Here is a 22,952-nt window from a genome sequence, read left to right on the forward strand (position 1 = left end):
ATAAGAGGGAGATGCAAAATAGATTGTCAGAGCATTTTAAACCTTCCGTTCTCATTAAAAGAACAAACAAACAAAAAGCAAGAAATGTCTTTGTAGTCTTTTATTTTCCTCTCGTTATGCATAAAATGGCAGGCCCACACCTCACGCGGTACAGACGCAAAAGCACACATTCTTAACCAGTAAAAGGTAATTTTCCCCAGATTTTGAGCCCATACTGATATATGACTGCATTAAACACCGTGCAGAATTGCACACAGGATAAAGCTGGCTGCCTCATGGCTACTTTTCTGATTGGTGAGAACACTTAGCAGGAATTCTTGGTAGCAACGCAAGTAGTTCTGCTGGTCTGACTTCAATGCAAATAAATACCCCCCTCCCCCAAACTGGAGGTTGGCAATCCTGGTTAGATTGGTGGTGCTGCTGTAGCTTGTAGCTCCAATTTGGAAACTAAATGGGAATGTGCCACAAGTGACAGAAGCCGGGCAGGGAATCAATGCAAGACATTCTTAAAACAGGGGTGTCCCACCTTGGCACTTTTTAAGACTTGCAGACTTCAATTTCCAGAATTCTCCAGCCAGCATGGCTGTCAGGCACATGAAGTCCGCACGTCTTAAAAGGTGCCAAGGTGGGACACTCCAGTGCACCAGTGTACTACTTAAGGAAAGGCCAACAGCACTTCCAAGAATTTCCAAGGAAGAAAGATTCCACCTTTCCTTTAGGAAGGATTGGAAATCAGCTTGGCAGCAGAAATATTGATGCTTTCATACCCAGCATCTCTGCAATTCCTCTCTTCCACCAACATCTGTTCCCACAAGACAAAGTCAGATTCCCCTTCAAGGACATTGCATTCGATGATCCCTGTGCAACAGGAGAAAACTCCCAGCTTAGCATTCATTTTGCACTGGCTCACATTACCTGGAACAAAAATGAATCAAGCAACCGTCAGCGTCTTCCCATGTGGTTCCACCTCACACCAAACACACTTCTGATTTCTTTTTTACTGTAGTGCCTTGAAACCCAGTTCATTGCAGAGTAATGCACTGAAATATAACCTAAAGCTCTATAAACTCCAAGCACGATACAAACGGCCTGCAGATGCATAGCAACCCCAAAATATACATTTGATATTCAAGATAAATAAAGATTTAAAAAATAAAGCGTTAGCGTTCTCTTCATAATCAGCAGCAGACAAAGGCAATTGATAGAACAGACCAGTGCTGGAAAATGGCAGAGCAAGCAAGAGATGTATAAAAAATAATAATGAAGCTGAAACAGGTTAACATGGTTAAGTTTTACCGCTGAACGATATTCCTTCTGCCCTTAAAATCTGGATACGACATTTTATGTGCAATAGTTGAAATGCCCACAGTTTCAAGTCTTTAAGCTTTGGAAGGGCAAGTTCCAGGTGTCAGTAACGAAAAAAAAGAAAACTATTTCCAAAGGAAAAAAAATATTTTGTGCTATTTTAAGGCCAGGAAGCTGCTTAAGGACAGCTTGAGGAGTGTCTTCTACTGTTAGGGTGAGAAAAAAAAAATATAAACTTCACGTTTTGGAGCATTGCTGGAAAGTGGAAGGGTCTGAAATGCAGGGGTAGCTAACAATTTCATTGTTTCAAGCAGTGGAAATGGAAAGGAGTTTATTTCTAGAAAAAGAAGAGAAATGGATCTGACATGTAATAAATAACAGCATCCTTTAGGCGGGATTGAAACCAGGAAGACACGGAGGAGACTTCTATTCCATGGCTCTGACTCTGCGGCAGATCTCTGCGGTGAACTCCGAACATTTGGCGTTGCCTCCCAAATCTTTGGTCAAGACCTAAAATTGGGAAAGGGAAATGAAATTTTGCTAATGTGCATGGAACTTAAGATCATTTATGAACAGGAAAGAAGGCTAGACTGCCAGATCTAATTTTTCTACTGCCAGATTTATAGGGCACCAAGAAATAAAGATTCTGTTTTATAGTATTTATAATAAATTCCCAGTTCCTGCTTTTGAGTCCCTGGTATGAAATGTAACTTTTGGCATCTTGTCACCTGATGCTCATCATTTATACAGTAGAAATAGCAAAGGATGATAAAACCACCTAGTCCAGGGGTGGGCAATTATGGTGACTTTACGACCAGTGGACTTCAACTCCCAGAATTCCTGAGCCAGCCAGAATCCTGGGAGTTGAAGTCCACCGGTCGTAAAGTTGTACAGTTGTGCACCCCTGATGCTTGCTCAGAAATTCTGGGAGTTGAAGTCCACTAGTCGTAAAGTTGCTACGTAGTTGCCCACTCCTGACCTAGTCAAATGCCTAACTAATTTTGGAAAAAGTGCTGTGATTTCAGATTTGGAAGGCCTGAACTTAAATAAAAAGGCATCCAATCCCAGAACAGCTGAATCCCAAAGTCACCTCAGTTTGGTGAACCTGAGCAAAATCTACCTTCTGGTCTTTGATGGTCTCAAAGCAAGCCGTTTCTATTTTCATGGCAAAGTCTTGCATTTCCATGTGACGCAACATCATGACAGCACTCAAGAGAAGCGCGGTTGGGTTGGCCAAGTCTTTTCCGGCAATATCTGGAGCTGTTCCGTGTACCTGCGAAGAGAAGGTGTTCTCATCCCCTCTGACCGATCGCTCCCCCCCCGTCCCCAAAGGCAAGTCTAACAAGGTAAGACCTTACCGACTCAAAGATTGCCACTCCGTTAGCACCAATATTCCCACTAGGAGTCACACCAAGACCCCCAATTAAGCCCGCACACAGATCACTGGAAGAAAAACACACAAGCACAAAGAAGAGATGGGAGAAAGGACAATTAGCCTTTGCAGTGGAAGGTATTTGGTAACCCCCATTGGAGAGTCCCAAGCTCTGCAGCAGGGAAGTAAAGTCAGGTTGCACCAGAGCAGAATGTTTGGAAGGGGAAGTTGTGGACAATCGACTCCGAAGCCACTTGCCTAAGTATGTCCCCATACAAATTTGGCATAACCAGGACATCAAACTGAGATGGATCCTGCACCATCTGAAGAAAAAAAAAAGACAAGTTAATTGTTCTTTTTTAACACAGCCAGAACAGTGGTTGCTTAAATCAGGGGTGCCCAATTATTCCACAGACTGGCACCGACCTGCAGCATGCCAGAAACGGGGCCGCAGACACAAGCAAAGCCCCCTCCGTGGGATGCAGGCAGCAGGGGAAGCCACCCTCCCTCCGGTCCGCGGAAAAACCTCTCTCCACGGAACCGGTCCCAAAAGGTTGGGGGCCGCTGGCTTAAATGGCTGATCATACATTACATACTCACATTCAGACACACAGTGTCGAGGTACATTTCATTAAATTTAATATCTTTACAGCTTTCTGCTGCTTCTCTACATTTTCTCAGAAACAGACCATCAGACATCCGCCTGCAAATAAAGAAAAGCTTTAGAGGTTAAAGGTCCAGGCATGCAAACACGTTTTTTTTATTTACCTGTAGCTAATCAATTATAAAAGCTTTCTTTTAGTGAGTTAATTTGGAAAAGAGAACAGGGATCGAATCTAAATTGAATAGTATCTGTCTGCCAAAAATAAGCCTCCAATACACAACATCTCTGACAATGTTTTGCAGCAGAAAACTTGACTTGATTAAAAAAAATAAGGGGGGCGGGAAAGCAGTTAGTATTCTGAAAATTGGAATTAAGGGTTGGAAAGGCCTGGAGTTATTTTATCGCCACCTACATAATATTAGCTTTATGCACAGCAGTAACTTTGCTCCTCTGATTATTCCTGGCATATTCAAAAGCAAAGTCAGCAATCCGTTTGCTTGCGTCCTCAGTGATGAGTTTAATGCTCTGCACAACACCATCAACAATCTGAAAAACACACAAAGGTTATAAGCAAGTAGCAAAAAAGGGGGTTATGAAAAACTTGGAAAAAACATCTTCACTGTGAAAGAAAATTAAATGGGGTTAAAAGTTAATTTCGTTTAAGCATTTGTTAAATTCAAGCAACCTGCATGATCTGTGCGTGTGGGACGGCGAGCATGACTGTCCACTTGTTTCACATACCTCGTGCTCAATGCCGCTGTATTCACCTTCCGTGTTCTCTCGTATGGTGACGATGTCCACATCTGCGTAAGGGGTCTTGTAGCCCTCAATGGACACACAAGGGCGGATATTTGCATATAAGTCAAATGTTTTACGGAGCAGTAAATTCATGGACGGGTGGCCAGCAGCTATGGGTGTTTTCAGAGGACCTGGAAAACAAGCAGAAGCACAAGAGATGTGGGAAAGTGCTCACTGGCAACCCAACATTTAGAAACTGGCAGTGAACCAAGCGACAATTTATTTTTTTTACAGCCACGCTAAAATGTGGTTTAAAAAAGAAACAAGAAACGGGAGCTTGTCAGCATATATCAAAACTTTATATAGAGGAATTCAAGGATGGGGTTATTTCCAGAACTGCAGGAAAACGTAATTGTTCTTTCTTTCTATCCAAGTACCTTTTAATCCTATTTTGTTCTTGTCCATAGATTCTTTGGCATCTTGTGGTATCATCCACTTCCCTCCCGGCCCTTGGATGGCAGTCACGATTCTTTCTTCAAACTGAACAGGGACCTAAACACATTTTTTTTGGCATTATCAACCACTCTGATAACATCTGCAGAGCATCAAGCAGGAAAGTGCTATCAAAGAATAAAGCCACTGCTTATTCAGAAGGAATAACCAACCCAGGAAGCTATCCATGGCTAGGTTTACCTTTGCAGCTTCAAAAATCTCCACCACAGCAGCAGAAATTTCAGGCCCAATACCATCTCCTGGGATCAATGTTACCGTCTGAGGCTAGAAGAAAAATAAAATAAAAACATATCCTCATCCACTGGATGCTTAAAACTGATTTTTTTAAAAAATAATCCTGGAGATTATTTGGACTTTAAAGGATGCCATGTGATTTCTATGCATTTTTTTTACTCTGCACTACTCAATTACTCAGTTTTTATTTTCTTGGGCTTCCCTGACCTGCTAGGAACTATAGATGTGTGGTATTCTATAAACCTCTTGTAAAGTATCTTTAAAAGAATAGGGGGAAAAAACTATACTAGTATACTTACAGTACTAGCAAAATTTCTGGTCACCTGTTTCTGAATTCTGAACCCCTCAAGAAAACGAAGGACCTATAGCAACGAAAATAAGAATATAGTTAATTTTAGCAGCGACTAACAGAAAGCAAATGAGCACTGAATTTTAAAGCAGTTAGATAGGGCTAAGTCCCAATTTTGTTTGTTTCTGTGCATGCATGTGCTTTGTGTCTACTAGATTACAGTCCCTGAGCAAAGGAGCAGGAAGGTAAATTTACACATGGCAAGGACTGTGCTTATTCTTTACACCAAAGGAATTTGATCCAGCTTTTTCAAATGCAGAGATTAAACAAGGCAGATGATCATTGAAAATGGCAATAATTTTATTTTATATGCTGCCCATTTCACCAAAGGAGTGGCCCTAATGTTACTTATATAGGGGTGATAGATAACATAACGTGGATATCGTACAAATACACTGATCTGTGATTTTATATATCTAAAAGACAGGCTTAATAACAATAATAAATAACATCCAGCAGAATGATCAGCCTGGAGATATCGGCCATCCTTTCCCCAAAGACTGGGGGTGTCCCAGCAGCCCCTCGACCCCAATGCAGCCAGGGGGGAACCTTGCAAGCAGTCCTCCACCTCTTCCTCCAGGCCTACCCCGCGGGGTTGTTCTGAGGACGCAGCCTGCGGGGATTAGCCTAACTAACAGGCATGCAGGAAGGGCTGCAGTTACAGGCCTACAACTCCCAGCAACCTCTCGGCCTGCCGCGGAGGCTGATGGGAGTTGTGTTTCGATCCCAGCCATAGCACCGAAGACCGCGCTCGACTCAACGCCCTGCCGGACTACAGGTCCCAGCAACCCCCGCGCGTCCAACAAGGGAAAGGCCTGCCGGGAGTTGTGGTTCCGGGCCCCGCGAGGCGCCAAGGGCGTCCCCGTCAAAGGGCGCCCGAGCGGGAGTCACGGAATGCCCCCCCCACGCCGAAAAGGGCAGAGCAGCCGAAATCTCGCGAGACTTCCCACCGGTCCACCCGGGGGTCCCCCTGAGGGAGAAGCCAAGGTCACCTCAGGCCCGCCTCACCTTCGGAACCCAGGAGGACGTAGCCATGGCGATGGGAGCGGCGGCAGCAGCGGCGGCGGCGACCCTTCCACCTCCTCGCCGGCTCGGCCCGGCTTGACGCTCACGCCGCTGATCGGAAGGGAAGGAATCGACCGCGGCCTCCTCGCCGGCGCTGCGCTAGGGATGCACCGGCCAATCGGCGCTCGCCGATTACCCCGGGCTGGCAGCGGATTGGTGGGAAGCGCGGAGGACTACGCCCCGTCCCACCTCCGCAGAGACCGGGGAGGTGCCTCTCCTGATTGGTCGGGGGCGGGACTATGCAAAGGACTAGAGCTCGCCACGTGACCGCACCTGCATTCATGTTCTCCACGTGCGGATAATAAATAATAAATAAATACATAAATAAACCTTTATTGTCAAAGTACAACATGTGTACATTGAGGAGGAGAATAAGGAGGAGAATAAGGAGAATAAGGAGAAAAGCCTTAGAATGGAGCAACAGAGCTGGAAGGGGGTCCGGAGGTCATCTAGACCAACCCCGTCAAGCAGGAGCCCTGTACCATTTCAGACAAATGGCTGTCCAGTCTCTTCTTGAACACCTCCAGTGATGGAGCAGCCAGAGCTTCTGGAGGCAGGTTGTCCCACGGATTGATTGCTCTATCAGGAAATTTATCCTTAATTCCAGGTTGCTTCTCTCCTTGATTAGTTTCCATCCGTTGTTCTTTGGCCTTCGGGTGCTTTGGAAGAAGGAGGTTGTCCCCCTCTTCTCTGTGACAGCCCCTCATATATTGGAAGGCTGCTATCCTGTCACCCAGTTCTTAATTGCATACACCTGTGCTCCTATTTTACACATATGTGTGTGCATACACACTTCCACAAATGTGCAATTCAAGGTGTGGAGTTTCCTGCCTGAGCAGGGGTTGGACCAGAAGACCTCCAAGGTCCCTTCCAATTTATTTTTATTCTTATTATTACCCTTGTCCATAAGGAAAAGTTGCTTTTCAGAGTGAGCTGGGCAGCATATAAACGTAATACATATTTAAAAATATTAAAATAAATGTGAGTGTAAACGTTTAAAGTTTAGCCAGGTATTTAACACGCCAAAGGACTCTTTGATCAATCAACGCACAGAGTGAAATAGAGGGAGCCCTTATCCATGTTACAAAAATAAAACAAAATGTTGCAAATGTATTGGCATGCTGTCTATTTTTTTAAATCCCAAAACCTGGCTTGCTGCTCTGGCACCAGGCTTAGTGTGATTTACATCAAAAGCGTAACAGAAATAATTTCATGCTTCCATAGGAGTTAAACATCCGCTGATTTAAAACATAGATTTGCCTTTTGAAAGGAAACGCTTATTATCCCCCAAGTAAACAAATCCCCGAGTGGTGTTTCTATTGCCTTCCTCAAATTTAACTAGTTCAAATTTAACTAAGGAGAGAAGCAATCTGGAATTAAGGAGGAATTTCTGACAGTGAGAACAATCAACCAGTGGAACAGACGTTGCCTCCAGAAGTTGTGGGCGCTTTTTATTTATTTATTTAATTGGGTTTTAACTGGAGTTTAACAGGGGTTTTATTTTTATTCAAGGACTAAATTTAATTATTTTAATTGTTCTTAACTTTTGTAATATGTGTTTTGTTATTTTAAATACCTTGTGAACCGCCCTGAGTCCTACGGGAGAAGGGCGGTATATAAGTCCAATAAACATAAACAGAAACTGGATGATGGGTGGCAGGGCATTATCCCTCTGCCCGGCTTCTGCGGTTAAAAACGAGATGAGGTGCTGCCCCCCTGCGGTTGAAGACGCGCAGCACACGAAGGAGGATCGCCTTCGCTTTATTTCCCTCCGTGCCTTTGAGATCTGAGGCAGCCGACATGCTTTCTCCAGACCTGGGAGGCGTCTCCTCCGATCTTCTCCCGCCAGAAAAGCCCTCCTGCTGCCCCCCAGGGACAAAACAGGGAGCCCAGATAGCCTCCTCCGGGTCTGATCTTCACGGGGGATTTTAACCCCTTCCCTCTCTCAGAGGAAGAGCGGGCACTGCAAATCTTTTCATGCAGGTGTGAGATTTTGTTTTTTTTCCCCTTTTTCTCCTCGATCCGGCCACGTTGCGTGCTTGGTCTCGATGCCAGCAAGACCCCGGGCCCTAAATCTTGGCATGGGATGCATCTGGACGCGGGAAGGCGCCTCCTTTGAAAATGGGGAACAAGCAAACCATCTTTACAGATGAACAATTAGACGCCTATCAGGTGAGCTGGGCTGGGCTGGGTTTGGCAAGAATGGGGATGCTCTGGGTGGGTGGGGGGGAAGCATGATGCGTTCTTGCGTCGGGCTTCAGCTGGTGGGGTTGAAGGCTGGTGGGTCTCCCCAAACTTCCAGAACAGCGTTGTCTCTTTTCTGGGTGAAGCCCCGTTTCTGTGTGCTTGAATAGACTTGCCTGCGATGGGGCCTTTCCTTCAATCTGGCCTTAGGGTCAGGATGGGCTTAGAGGCAGTTTCCCAGAATGGGAGAAGAGAGAGAGAGAGAGGGAGAGAGAGGGAGGGAGGGAGGGAGGAAAAGAGAGAAACAGAGGAGGGAGGGAGGGAGGGAGAGAGAAAGGGGAGGGAGGGAAAAAGAGGGAGGGAGAGAGGGAGGGAGAGAAAAAGAGAAAGGGAGGGAGGGAAAAAGGCAGGGAGGGAGGAAGAGGGAGGGAGAGAAAGAGGAGGGAGGGAGGGAGAAAGAGGGAGAAGAAAAAGAGAAAGTCAGGGAGGGAGAGCGTTGGGGCGGGTGGTCCTGCTTGGAAAGCCCAAGGTCTGTTGGGTTGAATCCTGAAGCCTTTAGATCAGGGTGTCTAACCTGGGCAACTTGAAGACTTGTGGACTTCAACTCCCAGAATTCCCCAGCAAATTCTGGGAGTTGAAGCCCGTAAGTCTTCAAGCTATGCTGGCTGGGGAATTCTGGGAGCCCATAAGCCTTCCAAGCTGCCAAGCTTGGACACGCCTGCTCTAGCTGAGAGGAGGGTACTGACCAAGCGAGTGCCCAGAATTCCTCAACTTTGCAATCCTGCCATGAAGACCCCTCCTCTCTGTGCCACAGAAACTGTTGCCCACACGCCACGTTGATGGGTTTCGTGGCATCGGAAGGCCCTTTGTTTTTTTTTTCCAAACTGATACGCTAACCTGCAAGAGCAGGATCCAGCAGGATCCTTTTGTACATGCCTCAAATGAATCAGGCTGCTGACCGGCCCTGCTGGGCATCAGAATGGCCCATGCCTTACTCTGTTGATCCTCAGGAGCATCCGAGTCTCAGGATCTGCCCGTTCCCATCGTGAGAGATCCAGTGGAAAGTGGATCTCCTCTCCCATCACCTGGTCTATTGGCCAATGTGAAACGGGAGCTTATTTTCCAACACAAAGACCCAGGCTGGCCCGGATTAGATGGTCTGGACTGGGAAGAAGCATTGGAAGTTCTGGGGGGTTTTTGGACCGTTTCGTTCTACCCTTCCAGCCAGTCAATTAAAAAAACGAAAGTGGGAGTTGCCTCATTGCCTTCCCTGCTTTCCTTTTGCGTTCAGAAGACTTCCCAAGAGAGGAGAAACCGGCCCTGATTCCATTCTGTCTGGGAGGTTCAGCAGGAGAGTGAGCAACATCTGTGCAAGTTGGAGAATTCAGTGCTGAGGTTCAACCTCACAATTTTAAAGTAAAAACAGCCTTTACAGCTACGTCGGTTTAGGGAAAAGTTGCATGGTTGAGTTGGTGCCCTTCAGAAATTTTGGAGCACAATTCCCATAATCCTGGCTAGGGCTGGTGAGCAAGCCTCTCTACGCTGGGACGTTTTGTTGCAGCTCTTGATTATACACATGAGGTTTCGGATTTCTTTAATGCATTCTCACAACACGCTGAACTATGGGAAAAATCTAGCAAGCTGGTGCATTTGTACAATTTGCCAAGATTGGTTTGCATGAGCCTTGGCGAAGCTAGCTTGTGACTTGTATGTCTTATGCAAACTCACCTTTTTACTTGGGTGCTGTGTGAATATTTTACAGGAAATCTAATCCGGGAGGGGTCAGATTAGATGACCTCACAGAAGCCTTCCGCTCGGAGATGGTTTTTATTCTAAGGCAGAAAATAATATGTTGTATATACATATTATAAAATAGGGAGCTAATTCCACCTTTCAAAACTCTAAATAGAATGCTTTATTTTTGCAAATTCAGTGAGACCAAAAGGTCGGCAGAATTATTTTTGATTTATAGCATTTAACCTGCATGATCTCATCGGAATTATTTTATTATCAAGGGCACCCTGTCAGACTCAGTAAAACTTCACACAAAGATAGATAAAGAAAAAAGGGGGGTGCAATATAAGAATCAAAATTGGATCTTTCTTAATGGATATTTTGATCAAGTGGAATAGATTCTCGTGGTTGAAACAAAAAAAAACCACACCACCCTAATCTGTCTTGGGAGGAACACTTCTGCGGAAAAGCAGGTTTTTTCAGAAGCATCCTTTCCGTTTCGCCAGACTCTCAACGTTTCTTAGAGAGGATAAATCACCTTTTTCTCAGATTTGGCATTTCTGGCTGATTGTTTTATTTGTAACAGTACAAAACCAGGGCCCTATTCCAGATAATACATAACTTAGTTGGATAGAGGCTGAAGAGAAGCATTTGCGTATCGGAGAAAATGTGGCTCATTTTAATTCCGAAGGAGCTTTTCTGCTTTTATTTTTATTTTACTTGATTTGTCTAGTTGTTTAGTTTAGTTTAGTTTATTATTTTATTCTTTCTCTGTCACTTTCTCTCTCTCCCTCTGGGCAATGCTCCTCATTTGGCTTGAAAGCAGAACTGAAATCTAAGGCTGGTCGATCCGAAGCCATTAGCCTGCAATAACGTGACGCTTCGAACCAAGGCTAAAAAGTAGAGCCTCCATGTACAGGCACAGCGGAGGATGATGAATACAGTGTTGGCCTCCAGCTTTGGCTCCGGAAGGCTGCAAAGGCTTTCAGCTAATGGAGCTTGGAAACAGGACGCTGGAGTGGCAGGGCTGGGTTTTGCTTCTCCCTTGGAAGTTTGGGTTACCCTGCACGGCCTCAGACCTAGTTTCTCGTTAAGTAACGACCTTGGCTGCCGATCCTGGCTGATATAATTACATGAGAAAAAAGAAAGCTCCTGGTGGTGGTGAGGTGTGTGTGTGTGTGTGGGGTGTTTAACCAGCATTTCTTTGTTTCCTATGCCAGCCTTTTGCAAAGGGCCACCGACACCCTCCTGCCCAAGCCGTAAAGAATGTGCACATTCAGGGAGGGATCCTGGCTTGTTTCTCTGGCGGTGTTCTCTAGCAGGGTCCCAACATTTGAGGGGCTGCCAGAAAGAAGAGCGGGGGGAGGGGGGGTCAACCTGTTCTCCAAAGCACCAGAAGGCAGGACAAGAAACAGCAGATGGAGGAGAACAAAGGAGAAATTTCCTGACAGCTAGAACAATTAGCCAGTGGAACAGCCTGCCACCAGAAGTTGTGGGTGCTCCGTCAGTGGAGGCCTTTAAGAAGAGACTGGACAGCCACTTGTCTGAAATGATATGCTTGAGCAGGGGGTTGGACTAGAAGACCTCCGAGGTCCCTTCCTACTCTGTTATTCTGTTATTCTTTGTGCCCCCCCCGAAGAATGAGTTAAACCATCTTCCTGCATCTCTGTAACTTCATTAAGCCACTCCATCTCGCCTGGAGGGAGTGTTGAGCCCATGAGCCACTCCGTAGGCAGGGAAGGAACCCATCTTAATAAGCGACGCTCAAGAAGGCTTTAAAATCTTTCCTGAATCTGGAATATCAGAGCTAAATAAGGCCTAAGGCCAACTTGATATTTTTTTTTAAAGGACCAACATGCAGTCACAACAGCTTTTCCAAGAGGTTTCTTCCAGAGGCCTTGGTTTACAGAGGGCACCAGGCAGGGATGAGGATGATAGTTTAATTCAGAACATGGCTTATTAGGAAGATCTGCTCCTGGTGTCAGCTGGTCACATGGATTGGAATTGTCATCGTGAGACAGATGACAACCTGCTGGGATGTTTTTGTGATGATATACTTATTTTGGAACCTTGCCTGAAGCTAGTAAAGTTTTGTTTCTCGTCTCTAAGAATGAATGAATATATGTGTATGTGTGTAATGTGTATTTGCTTGCCTCTTTATCTGTGAATACAGAAATACAGATAAGTATTACTCTAGCCTTTGAATATTTAAATTATTTCAAATTTCACAGTAGGGCAGTCTTTTCCCCCCCCTTTTTATAAAGCTAACACACGCTGTTCAAAAAGGCTGCAAATTAATACTTTTCGAGGCAAAGGACAGAATTCGCCTCTGATTTCTCCCATTTCTATGGATTTGGTTCTACCTTGGGGGGGGGGGGAGAAAGACCTTCCAACATGAACTTCTAACTAAGGTGGTCCGAAAAAGAAGAAGTCTTCTCTGCAAAGAAAGAAGGGAGGACTTCTCCTCTGCAGAAACTGACCAAGTCTTCTTTGCAGAAAAAAGGAGAATATCAGAATAACACAGTTGGAAAAGAGCTTGGAGGTCTTCTAGTCCCAACTTCTTGCTCAAGCAGGAGACTTTTATGCCAGGGGTCTTCTCTGCAGAAAATGACCAAGTCTTCTCCTCTGAGGGTCCTCTGCAATGGGGAAACCTCATTTCCCTTTTTCTTTCTGTTCTCATGCAGGATTGCACCTTCTTCACACGAAAGGAGATCCTCAGGTAAGCAGATTATGCACCTTGTTCCATCCTTCAGGTTGGTCCAGGAAGAAGCGCCAGATGTTGCTCAAGCCGTTCCCGGGGAGGAAATAGAGCAGCTCACAGCCCTTGACTGGAAAGGTCACAGGTGGACTCTTCCAGAGGGGAACCGCAAATGGAAGGAGCCCTGCTCTGCTTCTCCTCCACGTTCTGAGAAAGTCACACTCTTTGAGTTGTTGGCAGCATCAGCAAACCATCTGGGACAAGCCCATTGATAAAAACAAAGCAGATGATGTCACCACAATCCATTATTATTATTATTATAAAACTTTTATTCATAAAACATGAACCTCAGTCAACTGAACGCTCAAATTGACTGGCACTGATGGTTGACGTGGGTTGCTGCCAGCATCCTAGGTATCGACCAGGTCTCTCCTTAAAATGTAAGATGTTCCAAGTAGCGCGGTTTTTTGTAGCTTTGCTGGAGTTATTGCAGGAAGCGGCAATTTCTTGATGTGTTTTGCGAAGTTTTTACATCAAGAAATTGCATCATCATCATCATCATTATTATTATTACTATTACTATTATTATTATTTCATTCCATTGAATTCAGCTGAAGCAAACTTCTATGCTTTATGCAAACTTCCTGATGGTTCTTCCAACTAAATTTAGACAGGTCATTTATTCAAACCCTGGCTTATTTTACCCGAGTTATTCCTGTTAGGAAAAGAGACAGGATTTTAGGAAAGGAGCAGATTCAATACATGCGTTTTCTCTGCTCAAATGTGGGGCTACTGAGTTGTATTCGGTGCAGGGACCAACATTTGTTTCCAACGAGGCCAGTTTTTTGCTCTGCAATCGGTTAATTTTTATTTTATTTTACAATTTCCTCAACCAGTCACAGTTGGTTCTTGTTATGTGATCAGCTCATTCCGAACACTCATCTGGGCACGTTGAAAGTGCAGATTTCGTACAGTGGAGGAAAAGAAACAGTGTCTACAAGAACGAGAAACGGGCTGATCTTTCAACCTGCTGTTACTTTCCCATCCTCTTTATGCCTCTGGTAAATCCCACGTAGGGGATTTACTAATTACAATTCAGCTGTGAAAATTAACGCTGCTTCCTAGACCAAAGCCGTGTGTGTGTGTGTGTGTGTGTGTGTGTGTGTGTCTGTGTTCTGACTCGATAGAAAACTATACTTTTTAGACTTAATGAACTAAAGCTACTCCTTGCATTTCTGTGGAGAAGGTCGTTATCCTCCTCAAAAAACATAAATCTCAGCTCAAAGCCAATAATCCATTCGTGTTTATTTGAGTTCATGGGACGAGGCTCTGCTAACATGTTGTCCAAAGCAGCCTCTGCTTAGGAATCTGATGCTTTCTTTCCCCCCCCATAGCAGAGATGTCGCTGTTGTGTGCAATGTACCTGAAAGGTAAAATCGGAAAGGATCGTAATTTATCCTGGGACCAGCCAAGGCTGCAGGACTCAGAGTTCTTTCAAAGAGGGGTTACTTCTAAGAGAACAAAATGTGTCCACGGGAGGTGGAATGGGAAAATGCAGGCCGATGCTCTCCTGGGTTTTTCGCATCAAAGCAGCTTTTTATACATATACGTATACATATACATATACATATATGGAACTCTTCACAAATTTGCGTGTTTATCATGTCTCCTGGGTAAAACTTCAGACTGGACAAGGCGTAGAACTGTCAGCACCACGGGAGAGTTGATCTGCCAGCAACCTGGTGGTTCTTATGCCTTGGACTTCAGTCCCATCCTGAGCAATTCCCCCAAAGTGGGGGTTGGGGGCTATTTTCTCTGGCCTCCCAGGCCACAGGGGGTCTCCCACGTCACGTGGTGGGGTGGCAAGAGTTGCGACTTCTGTGCCAGCAAAGCTCATTTTCTTGGTTTCCAAGAAAAGTTCTTCTCTCCTTCGAAAAGGGAGAATCCAAGACTTAAGTTTCATGGAGGCCCAAGCGTTCCATTAACCTGGTGGGAAATCACAGCAGTTCTCAAAACATTTTGCCACGGGGGGGGGGGGGGCAGAAGGAGAAAAAAAAATGAACTCAAGGGGGTCTGATGACTCTGCTTGAAGCTGGGAAGCAGATCTTATCTAAGAACCATCTGCTTGGTCCGTAGCTGTGTCTGTTCCCTCACAGGTTGCACGGCCGCTATCACGAACTGGCACCAAACATGGTTCCCATGGATTACACCAAGAATCCAGATGTTAAACTCCCTCTGCAGCTCATAGAGAACATGCCAGAACTAAAGGTATGGCACAGCGAGATCAGTTTTATCTTTGTTGGTATTTCCCACAGCCTATAAAAATCTTTGGGGCGGGGGTGGGGGGTAGGTAGAGAAGACTGTAAAATGTGCAGCTTTTATGGATTTGGTTGCAAAAGTCTAGCTTCGTGTTCTAAAGATTTAAAATCCTCCCATTAGGGCTTCTGCATTGAGACGATGGGCTCTTAAACATCTGGGTGGATAGCATTCTGCCCGAGTGGTTGTGGTGCCAATAAGCTCAAATTCTTCCTTTCCCTGTCTTTGCAAAGCATATCTTGATGGGAACAGACCATAACAATGAGCATGAATAGATTTCACGCTGAACCATTTGCCCTAAACTGTTGTATTTTTTATTGCCCGGCAAGAATGTTGCATGTCTGTTTTTCAGTAGAGTATTGATTTTTTTTTGCTTGCTAATTGAATTCTCCCAATAGAAGAAAATCCATCAGCCATCAACACATAGAGATAAATCACATTTAAATGCCATTGAAAAGAGCTAATAAAACAGCTAAGAAGGAGACAACAACAGCAACAAAAAAGCCAGAACACATTCTCTGCATTAACCGTCTCCCAGATAGACAGGAATTAACACCAGACAAACAATTGATCAGAAAACAATACCCTAATCAATTACCAAGGGGAAAAACCCTAACCCCAGCAATATGGACAAGGCAGGTCTACTATATACAAACAGGGAGCAAAGCTCACATTCATTAGCATTGAAGAAGTTACCTAGTTGGGTCATGAAATGTCTGAAAGAAAACAGCCAAGATCAGGACGCACCAAAGTCTCCATTATTGGAATTCTTTTGTTGTTGTTGTTGGTGGTGGTGGTCTTTATTAATTATTATGGTTTGGGGCTACTCCTTCTTTACTTTCTCTTTTCCTCCACACTGTCCACACTTGCGCAAGACCACCCTTGGCCTAGCTTCTGTCCAGCCATGCTTCTTCGTGACTTTGACCTGTTCTCAACCCTAAAAGGGGATTGGTTTACACTATATCTATAGCCTTGTAACTTCATATATTCCGAGAGAGATCAACAACAGGGAACAAGAGACCAGAAGGCCAGTTCTTGGGATTGAGTTGCCCTAAAAAGCAGGAGAACTAATGTAATTGCTACGTGTCTTCTAGTCAACGTGCGGGAGGGAAAACAGAATTCTCCAGGCAGCATCAGAGTTGACCTCCATACATATTAAAGCTGCCAAGGCTGAGAAAAACCCTGAGATGGGACGTAAAGAATGCGGTGGTTGTAGGAGGTCTTGAAACGAGCTGGGTTTTGCTACTGGGCTCACTGTACTGGTAGGAATGGAAAGAGGTGGGTCTCCAGGCTATGATCAGAAAAAAGGACGTCATTGCTTCAATGACCTAAGCATGTCATTGAAGCAGTGCATGCAAAAACAGGGTTTTGAGTGCTCTGTCATGTATACCTTGATGTTTTGACCATACCTTGAAGATACCCCTGAAAGTTCAACTTCATGCCATTATTTTAACCGGTTGGAAAATAGCGTTGAGACCGTAACCACCACATATTAGTGGAGAAACTGGATTTTATCCTCAGGATCAAGGAGTGAGCAGCTATGGCCCCTTTACGACCTGTGGACTTCAACTCCCAGAATTCCTGAGCCAGCCATGTCTACAGGTCGTAAAGGGGCCATAGTTGCCAGCCCAGCAATTCTAGGAAAGACAGAAGCACCTTCTCTGCTTGGTCACCACTCTGGGGAAGCCCCGGGAGACTTCAAGTAGGACCATGGACAGCTGCTCCAACAGGAGTGGTCAACCCCATATTGGGCCCATAGATGGTTCTTCTCTAAAGGCGCCTTGCCTATTTTAACAATTCTTGGCCCCATCAATCTTTGAGAGACAAAGATGAATTCATGGCAGATTCCTAGAATGTTTTGCAAAAACCCAGCCCTCCGTGCAGCACAATCGCAACACCCCCCCCCCGAAAGGATCTGAAGATCTTCAACTTTTAAAGCTTTGGGGGAAAGCATTCCAGGTCTCTTCCTGATGACATGGTGGGACAGTTAATTTCCACCAGTGCCCCTGGATTGAAAAGGAAGAGGGTCTCTTAGAATCAGTGAAAGGGGTCCAAATGTGGCTTACGCCTGCGGGGGTCTGCCTTCCCAGCAGAAATGCACAGGGATTTTCCCCCCTGCTTCCGAAGGTGTTGAGTGGATCTGTCTGCAGACTGCCATCTGAGTAACTGGATCCAGTGGTAATGCAGTCTGTTGTAAGAGACACCGATGGGTAGTACTGGAGAAGTCCAGAAATGGGAGAGACTGTTTCGGCTCCTGAGATGTTATATCTTTGGGCGGATATATCTTTCGCTTCCTCTCGCGTTCTCCTTTGAGAAGGACGGGAGAGAAGACGCACTGTCTGTAGAAAGCCATTCACGTGCTTTGTGTCAATGCTGCAGACATGGAACCACGGCACTTTGCTCCTGTCTGAGGCACTGTGTGAATTTCTCAAGTTTAACCCTGCTTCTTGTTGGTGTTAATTTAAACTGATGTTATCCCACTGACACGGGGCTTTTTTTAAAAAAAAAATAAAATAAAATTCACCCCGCTTGTTTTTGGATAGGGCCTTCTAAGGGACCGTTTTTGCCATGGCTTTCTCAAGTGCTTGTGTTTTTAGCCCCACAGTTTTCACTCGTACAATGTGTTTGGTGCACTTTTTTTAAAAAAAGAACGCGTGTGCTTGTTTACAAAATCTGAAAAGGAAGGGATGTCGGTACGAAAAGAGGTGGCTTTTAATAAGTCGCACTAAGGACACATTTGCTCTCTCGAATGGACTCATTGAAGCAGCCCCATCACTTCTTCAGAGTCATGCAGCAGCCTGACAAAAAGAGGAAAAGACACAGCTGCTTTCAAAAGGCTCGTGCTGCTTTACCTTCTGAATAATATTTGAAGCATGTACAGCCCTGATTTCTAGTATGCTAGGTTTTTTAAATAAAATAAAATAAAAAATAAAATATAATAAAATAAAATAAATAAAATAAAATAAAATAAAATAATAAAATAAAATAAAATAAAATGGAGCTAACCTTATGCCTCTTTTTGCAGGAAAATCCCTTCAGGCAGAGAATTGTCCACTCTTTCTCAGAGGACCCGGAAGGAAGCCTCAGCTTTAACAACTTTGTCGACATGTTTTCTGTACTTAGTGAAATGGCTCCCCGGGAGCTGAAAGCAATTTATGCCTTTAAGATTTACGGTAAGAATAATAACAGGATGGGAGAAACATCTGGCTGGGGAATTCTGGGGGTTGAAGTCCACCCCTCTGAAAGCATGCTGGCTGGGGAATTCTGGGAGTTGAAGTCCACGGGTCTTAAAGTTGCCAAGGTTGAGAAACTCTGGGCTAGAACACTGTCCCAGTATCCTTGTGAGAAGCAGCTGAAAATTCCCATCGAGGTCTTTAAAATCCTTTTAAGATTTATGCCAAGGGATGGAATAATTACAGGTTAGAACAGTCTTTCTCAACCTTGGCAACTTCCAGAGGGCTGGACCTCAACTCCCAGAATCCCCCAGCCCCAGCCTAGCATCCTTATGAGAAGCAGCTAAATATTCTCAGCCACAGAGCATGTCTTTCTGTCGGAGGTGTGGTGACTCTTGTCAATCTCTCCCTCCGGTATTTTGGATTTTACAGAGCAAGTGGAAATCTTTTTGTCTTGGTAGCTGCTGGCCCAACCAACTCACCCTCTCCCCCAACCTCCTTCCACAAAGCCATCTTTCAATTTTTAATGCCTGCTTTTCACCGCACCGTTTCTGGAGGGCTACGAGGTCCCAAACCTTTAGAAAAGAAAAAAAAGGAAGGATGTGATTTATTTCCTTCATTGCAGGAAAGACCTGTCAGATGCCAGGCCTTTTCCCAATAAATCTGCCTTGACAGATTTACCGTCCATGCATGACCTGCTAAATGTCATTCTGCCGGTTTCTAATTAAATAGAGCCGATGGTAATTCTGCTTATTGAGCGAAGCACAATAAAAAGAAGTGATCAGCCCTGGCCTTTTAATCACCAGCTTACTGTTCACTTGGTAGATCCGTGACTGAGCAGAGGAAGAAGCACACCTGCTCCAGGTGTTTGGTGGATTCCAACCAGGAGAAATGGGATGGAGGGTTGGCGGGGCTGGTTGACGTTTAGACACCCAAGCCACGTGAAATAAATCAATACATATTTTCCCAATGATCAGATTTATCAGACGTTTGGAAAACTTCCATCAATCACAGAATAAGAGAGTTGGAAGGGACCTTGGAGGTCATCTAGTCCAACCCCCTGCTCAAGCAAGAGACCCTATACCGTTTCAGTCAAATGGCTGTCCAATCTCTTCTTAAAAACTTCCACTGATGAAGCACTCACAGCTTCCGGAGGCAAGGAGTTCCCCTGGTTAATTGTTCTCACTGTCAGGAAGTTTCTCCTTAGTTCCAGGTTGCTTCTCTCCTTGATCAGTTTCCATCCGTTGTTTCTTGTCCTGCCTTCAGGTGCTTTGGAGAATAGCTTGACTCCCTCTTTTTCGTGGCAGCCCCTGAGATATTGGATATTTGGCACGGTAGCAAAATTCCACCCCATCTACTTATTTCTGTGCTGATATATAGGAAACCCTTAAAAAGGGGGGACTCCATATCCGACTGACCAGGGTGCGGGCTGGGAGCCATAGTGACAACCCCTTTCTTCTCTGCCTTTGCCTGCCTAGATTTTAACACCGACAACTTCATTTGCAAATCTGACCTGGAGCAAACTCTGAACAAGTTGACCAAAGAAGAGCTGACTGAGGAGGAGGTCAGCCTGGTGTGCGAGAAGGTCATCGAAGAAGCGGACATGGATGGAGACGGGAAGCTTGGATTCTCGGATTTCGAAAACATGATTTCCAAAGCTCCAGACTTCCTCAGGTAGAAGAAGCATGCCCACCAGCTGTCAAGGTCCCTCAACCGTGGCAGCTTTAAAGTGGGTGGACCTCAACTCCCAGAATTCCCCGGGCCAGTATTGTTGGCTGGGGGAATTCTGGAAATTGAAATCCACACATCTGAAAGTTGCTGAGGTTGAAGGACACTGCAGTCAGATTGAAGTAAGTTAGAGGTCAGCCGAAGAAAGTTTGGCAGGCTTGGAAAACCCGCGTCCATCCAGGAGATCATTTCCCTCCGGTGGGAATTCAGGCTAGCATTTTCTTGAGTCATCATGGGAGAGCAAGGATCCCTAATTGGTGCCCTTTCCTCCTCGACTTTTCTTTCATCGATGGAACGCAGGAGAAGGCGCAAAGTTGCAGCCCATCCTTCCAGTTGCCATCACAGATAGGTAGATAGATAGATAGATAGATAGATAGATAGATAGATAGATAGATAGATAGATAGATGTGATTAAAATGATCTAAGTCATTCCACATTTTTCATAGATACAAGTAGTCCTTGACTTCACAACAGGTTGCTTAGTGACCATTCAAAGTTGCAACGGCGCTGGAAAAAAGTGCCTTACGATGAATTTTCACACTTAACGACCGTTGCGGAATCCCCAGCTTGCTTTGCATTCGGATTGCTTGACGAATGACTCGTGTTTATGATGGCTGCAGGGTCCCAGGGAGTCACGTGATGCCCCTTTGTGACCTTCCAGCCAGCAAAATCAGCGTGGGAATCCGGATTCACTTAATGACTGTGCCACTAATTTAACAACCGCAGTGATTCGCTTAACAAACGTGGCAAGAAAAGTCGTAAAATGGGGATAAAAATTCGCTTAACCAATTTCTCACTTAGCCACAAAAGTGTTGGGCTCCATCGTGGTCGTACGTTGAGGACTACCTTCGCTTAGTGACCATTACAATGGCTCTAAAAAAAGCGATTTGTGGCCGGTCCTCGCATTCACGACCCTCAGAGCATCCCCACAGGATACGTGGTCATAATTCGGGCTGTGAGCATTACAAATAAGTTGCTGTGTTTTGCTCACGTCTCTGTGGGGAATGCCATGTTGGTCATAAAAGCGAGGACTGGTTATAAGTCACTTTTCCCAATGCCATCGTGACTTTGAACAGTCGGGGATGCTTGTCTCTTAGTTTGAAAGGAAATAGGTGTTGGAAAGGGGTTTTTTTTCCCGAGAGCCACCGGCATCTCCCTGATTGGCTCGGTTCGGGCCCCAGGAATGGCTTCCACCAGTCAAAATCCCAGAGGCCCAAACTTCCCGGCAATGGCAGAAGCACTTACTGATTCTGACAATGTGATCCCTGCGGGACTGTTTCACTTTTTAAAAAATGTGATCATTTTGAGGCCCTGGGTATTTTAATGGCCCCATTAGCACTGCCAGCTGGCAGTCGCTCCGGTGTTCTGTTCTACAAGACTGGCTATGTTTTTTTTCTCAGGAAATTGTTTTATAAATCATTGTGGAAGCTGAAACTTTCACACACACACACACACACACACATCTGTAGGATAGGGGAACATCTAAGGAGGTAAGTCCACTCAACGTCTTTAATCATGTTGGTTGAAGAAGTGGCGTTTGGGCAAAATGCCAACTTTGCTTCCTATGAAATTTTGTGGTTTAATGCATTTTGTCAGTCTAGACCAGGATTTCTTAACCTTAGCAACTTTTAAGATTTGTGGATCTCAACTTAGCTACTCTCATATTGTTTTGTTGCTTCTCCCCCTCTCCCTCCCTCCCTCCCTCCCTCATCATCCTTTCTTTTTCCTTCCCTCTTTCCTTTGCAGCACCTTCCACATACGAATCTGAAATCCATGGGGCTGAGCCACTGGAAGCCAGGCTGGCTGACGTGTTCTTGGCTTTCTCCTCTCTTCCTGGATGCTGCAGCAAAGGACTCAACTGGCCCAGCAGATGAAGGACTATTTTCCAAGATCTTCGGAATATCCCTGGGTTATTACTACTAACTTGGTTTTTTAAAAAAACGAAAACAAACAAAAAAAACCAACCCCACAATGGGCCAATCACCTTGTGGGACGACCATTGCCAGACTGTTATTTTTTAAACTGGACCAGTGAGTCGCCTGTGTGATTCTCTTGTCATTTTTATACCTGTCTAATACTAGCCCTCTGTGCAAAAATCAGACAAAATCCCAAGGGCAACTTGAAAGGGATGCGAATCTCCCCGAAATGACTTGATCAAACCGAAGCGCTGGAACTCCCAAAGGAAGGAGGTTCCCTGATTTTTAAACCAGGCGACCCCTCCCAGCTGGATTCGTGCGGCGGAAGGAGGCCTCCGGTGCCCGGAACGAGGTGCTTCGTCAGCCGAGGTTGGGCTCAGGCTTCTCTCCTTAATGAAACTTGAAATATTCCCTTTTCCCTCCCTCCGCCTCCCGTTGCTGCATTAGCAAATCAATGCCTCTCCAATCACGGAGACGGCAGCACACGAACATCATCGGCGGCATTCAGGCCTCCTCATATCCTGATTGCATTAGGCTGACCGATTGCAAAAAAAACCAAAAACCCAAACACAATAAGGAAACGAAACGGAAGAAAGGACACCAAGGATGAAAACGTGGGGGAACACAAACACAACCTGTACCTTGGCCAACGCACAGCCCGGCAAGCCAGCGAGGCGGCCTTCCTGGTTGGGAGCGTTGGCCGCCCCCGATTTCTCTCCGAAACCAGCTGCATTTCGTATTTTCTTTTCGGTTTGGGTTCTTGGCTAACCAACTGGGCACGATGACAATCTTCTCTGACCGCTGTTTCCACAGAGTCTCCTGGAAGGGCTACCTATCGTGTGGCTTCTGTAAACGATCCAGAATTAAAACCTCGGCCGGTTTTACTGACCTCGGGCAGTTTTCTTGTCGAGTTCGCCTTTTGAAAGAAAAGGTTCTGCTCGTTTGGTTTTGCTTTTGTCGATCCGATGTATTTTGGCTGCCCGTGTCAGGGAAAGCGGCTCTGGGCGTTGTGCGGCAACCCAG

General features: G+C 45.3%; 2 protein-coding genes across 4 annotated transcripts; one reads left to right on the top strand and one right to left on the bottom strand.

Moving 5' to 3' along the window:
• Positions 1-91: 91 nt before the first annotated feature.
• On the bottom strand, positions 92-6,422 carry IDH3A (isocitrate dehydrogenase (NAD(+)) 3 catalytic subunit alpha). 2 transcript variants are annotated; one of them, XM_081337638.1, is made up of 11 exons: positions 6,124-6,422; positions 5,090-5,128; positions 4,713-4,796; positions 4,457-4,571; positions 4,023-4,210; positions 3,694-3,827; positions 3,278-3,380; positions 2,936-3,000; positions 2,664-2,748; positions 2,426-2,578; positions 92-1,815 (listed from the first exon to the last, which is right to left on the bottom strand). In XM_081337638.1, the coding sequence occupies exons 1-11, from the start codon at positions 6,148-6,150 to the stop codon at positions 1,732-1,734; spliced, it is 1,077 nt and encodes a 358-aa protein (XP_081193764.1). In that variant the 5' UTR covers positions 6,151-6,422; the 3' UTR covers positions 92-1,731. The 2 variants fall into 2 exon arrangements, with proteins under 2 accessions (XP_081193764.1, XP_081193763.1); XM_081337637.1 differs by having other exon boundaries at positions 5,066-5,128.
• A 1,879-nt stretch (positions 6,423-8,301) lies between these two features.
• CIB2 (calcium and integrin binding family member 2) lies at positions 8,302-21,781 on the top strand (the record flags this gene model as incomplete). Of its 2 annotated transcripts, XM_081337777.1 has the most annotated exons (6): positions 8,302-8,352; positions 12,783-12,817; positions 14,953-15,064; positions 18,138-18,285; positions 19,764-19,959; positions 21,760-21,781. In XM_081337777.1, 6 exons carry the CDS (start codon positions 8,302-8,304, stop codon positions 21,779-21,781), a joined length of 564 nt encoding a protein of 187 aa, XP_081193903.1. The 2 variants fall into 2 exon arrangements, with proteins under 2 accessions (XP_081193903.1, XP_081193904.1); XM_081337778.1 differs by lacking the exons at positions 12,783-12,817; positions 14,953-15,064.
• Positions 21,782-22,952: the final 1,171 nt, after the last annotated feature.

This window comes from Vipera berus (genome assembly GCF_964194415.1).
Source record: "Vipera berus genome assembly, chromosome: 12".
In the NCBI taxonomy this organism is placed as follows: domain Eukaryota; kingdom Metazoa; phylum Chordata; class Lepidosauria; order Squamata; family Viperidae; genus Vipera; species Vipera berus.

What these genes read in the sequence shown, in the direction of transcription:
- IDH3A (XM_081337637.1), bottom strand. Translation starts at nt 6,150, where the DNA reads ATGGCTACGTCCTCCTGGGTTCCGAAG. An exon ending in CCAGAAATTTTGCTAGTACT is followed by an intron (nt 4,797 to 5,065) that starts GTAAGTATACTA and finishes TTTTTCTTCTAG; the next exon opens with CCTCAGACGGTAACATTGAT. An exon ending in ACAGCGGCATTGAGCACGAG is followed by an intron (nt 3,828 to 4,022) that starts GTATGTGAAACA and finishes TGTGTTTTTCAG; the next exon opens with ATTGTTGATGGTGTTGTGCA.